Below are 5000 nucleotides of genomic sequence, written 5' to 3'. Positions count from 1 at the left end.
GCAGGCGGCATAAGCAATCTGCAAACACAGAAACCTGAAGAGAGCCAAGAGCTAAAACACGCACACATAAAGAGGGAAAGAGAGCATGAGAATGAGAAAACAGAAACTAGGATTAGCACATCATGTTCAATAAGTAAGTTACAGCTCAGCCTATTTTCATCAAAATGTGAAACTGCTGAACAGCTCAACTTACAAAGATGTCAAAGAATGAGGACTTGAAATCATAGCGGACAACCTCCTTCTCCAGATTCAGCCAGATACTCTTGTTTATCTGGGAAAGAGATCAGCAACAAGAAACAGAAACAGTAGGTTTGAGGTTATGTCACAAGACATATTTTGTTTCTGAACATTTCTTCAGAGCTCTGTTTATTCAGAGTCACATGAAACCACCCTACCCTTCTTATCTGCTTAACTCCAGGGTAATGAACCTGGATTCTGAAGTGAAGCTCAGTGACGAAACTAAAATCCTAATTTTACCAAACGCCTGAACAAACCAATAAGATATTGTTAAAATGTTTATGTCTACAGGCATGGTGTCGATTTAACTCAGAATGGAGCGTCATTCAATAAAAGTGAATTCAAAGTTTGGTGTCTTTGCCTAATTCTCACTCTGGAGTTTCAGCTCCACATTTCTGAAGTGCTGTTCTCAGACAAAATCAGCTTATATTTGGTTTTGAGGGAAACGTACAATTGGTGAACTGAGTGTGGAACAAAGAGAGAGAAGAATATTTGCTTTAATATTAATTGTATTCTACAATAAAACAGCATAGGGCTAGGACAATAAATGTGCACAGGAAAACACCACCACCACCAAAAACAGACAGAAAGAATGAGGCTCATTACAGCACATGTATGGATTCAACTCACATTTAACTCAATGATCCAGAGGAGTGAGACAAACAGGAGGTCGAAGGTGACAAAGAGGCAGAAGGTGCGTCGCACGTCTGAGATGCTACGCCTCTCTCCGGCAGGCAGGGGGAGGTAGTGAGGCGAGGTCACAGACAGTGAGGTCTGCGAGTACGACGCGTTAAGAGAAGAAATGGCTGGGAGGCTCTCCCCCAGCTCACCGTAGTCAACCCCGCTCGGCATCTCACAGCAGAGTACAGCGGCTCAGCCAAGACACAGAAAAGAGCAGAGGGATGCCTCTGGACACTGTAGGACACTGCAGGACAAAAAACAGGGCAGCCTTGAGAAGCCACACAAAGCAGACGAACGTTTGAATTTGTTAGGGTCACTTTGTTCAGCTCTACTGTCATCCTGTCTAACTGTTTAACACACTGCCCTTTTATCCTCTCACAGAGTTAAAGCTGCTGAAAGTGTCAATTTTAGAACACTTCAGCTAAATTGCATGTACATCCCGATGGCAATTACAACAATTGATCTGGGGGGGAGGGGGGGGGGGGGGAGTGACTATCTTGTGTTCTAATCAGCAACTATGGTCTCATGGTCCAGCTACATTGACCAATCAATAAATGCCTCCCTGCCTGTCAATTACTTTGCATTTGCAGGCAGCATGTAGAAGGGTAGGCCAAGAACCTAGCATGTATGTAACTGAAGGGAGGAGCTTTTAAGAAAGATCTGGATGGAGAGCATGGGATTGGAGAGGTGGAAGTTAGTGAAAACTATAACATTGATAACAGAACTGTGAATGTCTCAGATCCGATGTATCATCATGATTTTCCAAACCCATCTACTATTATTTCAGCATAGATAACTGGTACAGATGTGGCTAAATTCTGGCTTTCAAATACACACCCCCACACACACACACCCCCACACACACACAGACACACACTTTAACCATCTGTTTACTCATTTATGCCTCTAGAAGTTAATTTCAGTACATGGTGAGTTGATACCTAGCAGCCTTCTGACATGTAGACCTGCAAGTCCTGAAGGCTGACCCCCCCTGTCTCAGACATATGAAGAGGTATCTACCAGGGTTTGCACAAATTTCACTGTTTCCTCTATTTAAAGTCATCATTCTGGCTCAACATAATTAGCAAATCCAGGCAGCTGGAGCAAATCCTTTTTACTTTTTCCATTCTGAACTTGAACCGTCCACATCTAAATAGGAGTGCATGAAAGTGGGTTCACAAGTAAACTCCAAGGCCAGTTTGGGAGTTTGAAATGTCCCAGTCCTCAGAGCAGGAGTGGACACGCTTCTCTGGCCAGCCAGGCTTGGAGCACCCATGCTCACCATGAGCTGTTTGTTGTAGCAGATATGGCCCTTAGCCAAGAACCAACCCCACCAACCCAACCCCACAGATCACATGACCAACATCTTGCTCCTGCAGTACCCAGCTGAAGCGTGGTCTTTGTTCCACGAGGTACCAAAGGCTGACGTAACTCAGCACAAACAAACAAACACACACTGAACAAGAACATGCCAGCTTTAGTCTCATTTCTAACTCTTGGCCTATGTATTGATACATGAGGAGCATGGGGTTTATTCATGTCAAAATACAGCACAGCAAAACATCGTCTCATACTTATGTCATACAGTGAAAGCAAGCATTGTGCTATACTAATGTGATTGCTCTCTAGCTCAAAACCATGAGCACAGCTTCTGAACTCAGTGATATGTGAAACATCAAGAGTATGATGTCTAATTCTCAGATATAGCACTACTCCGTTATAAAACAGACACATTTTATTTATCCCAGAGGGTAAATATGGGTCTCCAGCAATGCACACACACACACGTACACACACACACACACACACTGCACAAAGTGTCTGTGATAACAACAGACAGAATATATTAAATGTTCTGTGTATAAACAACCACCACCATCACAAACCAAGGAGATAAACAGTATATGAGCAAAAAAAAAAAAAAAAGATGTGGCTTATTGTCTTCTTTTATTACACAAAATAACTGCCATTGTGTTTTCATTCCTTGAAAAAGACATGGTCCATGTAAGCGCCAATAAGCCTCAGAACCTGACATTTAAAAATACAAACTGAACCTTGTAGGCATTGTCTTACATTATTTGTAATGTCTTACACAAGCCCTCATCTGAGCAGATTCATTCCCTTCCTAATAAAACAGTTACAGACAGCCAGAGGCATGGCTCAGGGCTTCTTCCTCTTTAAAAAATTAAATTTAGCAAACAAATCTGTTATGTTATTACCGTGCAAACCTCAGCATACATACAGAAACACAGGAAATTTTACTACCATCAGTTTAGAGAAAAGAAACACAGTGGCAGGTGTGCTAAAACAACAGACAAAAAAGTCAGCCAACAAATTCCCCCTAAAGCTAACGTCACCAAAATTGAGGAACGGCAGCAAAAACAAAGAATTGCTGACAAAAACTTGCCAATCACAGGAGACACTGAAAACACACCAGTGAAACAAATATCAGAAACATTAGTGCCAGGTTCCAAATGCTGATGGGCTGAGCCATGGGCCTATGAAGCAGAGGTGAAAACAAACTGATGAGGGGAAGATAAACTGGAAGCATGAAACTTAACGTCAGGAGACGGAAATCAGCCCGGTCTGGCCGAATGCTTCATCTGTGAAGGCCTATGGATGCATGGATGCTGCCTGTGGGTGTAGCTCATCTCACCTCTGCTGCCGTTACTGATGAAGGTCAAACGTGGAACAACGAGAATAAAGCCTTCAGATCTTACTGTGCCAAATCACCACAACCTCCACATCACAGCCAATCAAACACGCGCTTCACAGAACACATCCGCATCACAAATGCACACCTCTCGGACCACACCTACACACAGCCAATCAGACACATGCTGGACCAAAGAAGACACACCAGTTACAGCCTGCATAAGTCTAACCAGAACTGAAAAAGACTGATGAAAAGGACTGACAAGACACTATGGCAAGTCAGTCATTGTGGTTCGCTGCTCTGCAGATTGTGTGCAAGGCATTTTCAGTCAAACACCAACTCTGATGGTGCTTTCAAACTATATTAATTTATTTGACCAATACCTCTGAACAAATCTAAAATGTGCAGGCATGTTTACTGCATTTCCATCACTTTCATCTTTAAAAACTAGCTGAAATAAGCAGTGCCTGCTCACACTCTTCATATCTGTGGAGGACCCTGCATTTCTTTATTTACAGGAACAGCAGCTTTCTTGCCTCCACACATTATGTCTGCATTTCCAGGCAGATGTGAACATCAGTGCACCAAAGCTCATCTATGTCAGCCAGCTGCAGGGACCCTAAAACCACTTTCTACTAATTAGACTCAAACTCTATTTTTGCCTTTTGATTCCACTGTATCGACTACAATGTCAAAACACAGCAGATCTCTGCTATTATGGAAGAGAAATGCAAAGAGTTTTCTACCAGTATTTGGAATTTACCAACTTCCTTCATGTGGATCAGCTGACAGAAAAACAAAAAAGTCCTGATGTCAACTGCATGCAGAAGGAGAACAGGCCACCAATAAATCACTAAACATCAACTCAAAGAAATTAAATTATTCCTTTTACCAAATTATATACTGCTAACTGTGGCTATATACATATACATACATACATACATACATACATACATACATACATACACACACACACACACACACACACACACACACACACACACACACACACACACACACACACACACACACATGATCTATATCAGAAGATTTAGCCTCTTGGGTGTAGTTTATACAGTTGGCTAAATCAGTCTGTGCACATGGCAGAATCATAAATAACCCAGGAGTTGTGTACAGCACACAAAGAACATATTTACTTCAGTGCAATCAGAGGTACAGGACATGTCTGGATGGACTTAGTGATATTCAGAGTATGGATGAGGTACAGTTAGGTTGTATGTAAGCTATGGCTGGGGATAGATGCATGTGTATTCAGTAAGGTATGGCCAGGGTTGAGGATATGTATACAAGTAAGCAATTTGTAGGTTGTTAGAGAAACAGAGATGGACATGGAGTACCCTGTTGGAAGAAGGGTTTTAAAGTCATGAGCAGGTCTGATCCTGATTATTTGATCCATTTTGGTATT

At 42.1% G+C, this 5000-nt stretch overlaps 1 protein-coding gene across 2 annotated transcripts in view; it reads right to left on the bottom strand.

The window, feature by feature from the left end:
• Window positions 1-1158, bottom strand: part of stard3 (StAR-related lipid transfer (START) domain containing 3) — a 10774-nt gene extending 9616 nt beyond the window's left edge. For both annotated transcript variants that reach the window (XM_035529247.1, XM_035529248.1), the window contains exons 1-3: window positions 868-1158; window positions 194-271; window positions 1-51 (exon numbers count right to left, since the gene is read on the bottom strand). The exon at window positions 1-51 is cut by the window's left edge and continues 27 nt beyond it. In XM_035529247.1, the coding sequence (XP_035385140.1) occupies window positions 1-51; window positions 194-271; window positions 868-1089 (351 nt within the window). In that variant the 5' untranslated portion in view covers window positions 1090-1158. The remainder of the gene's footprint in view (window positions 52-193; window positions 272-867) is intronic.
• Between the last annotated feature and the right edge of the window lie 3842 nt (window positions 1159-5000).

This window comes from Electrophorus electricus, chromosome 8 (assembly GCF_013358815.1).
Source record: "Electrophorus electricus isolate fEleEle1 chromosome 8, fEleEle1.pri, whole genome shotgun sequence".
NCBI lineage: Eukaryota > Metazoa > Chordata > Actinopteri > Gymnotiformes > Gymnotidae > Electrophorus > Electrophorus electricus.
Note: the sequence above shows the minus strand (reverse complement) of the source record. Positions and strands in the feature narration are given on the sequence as shown.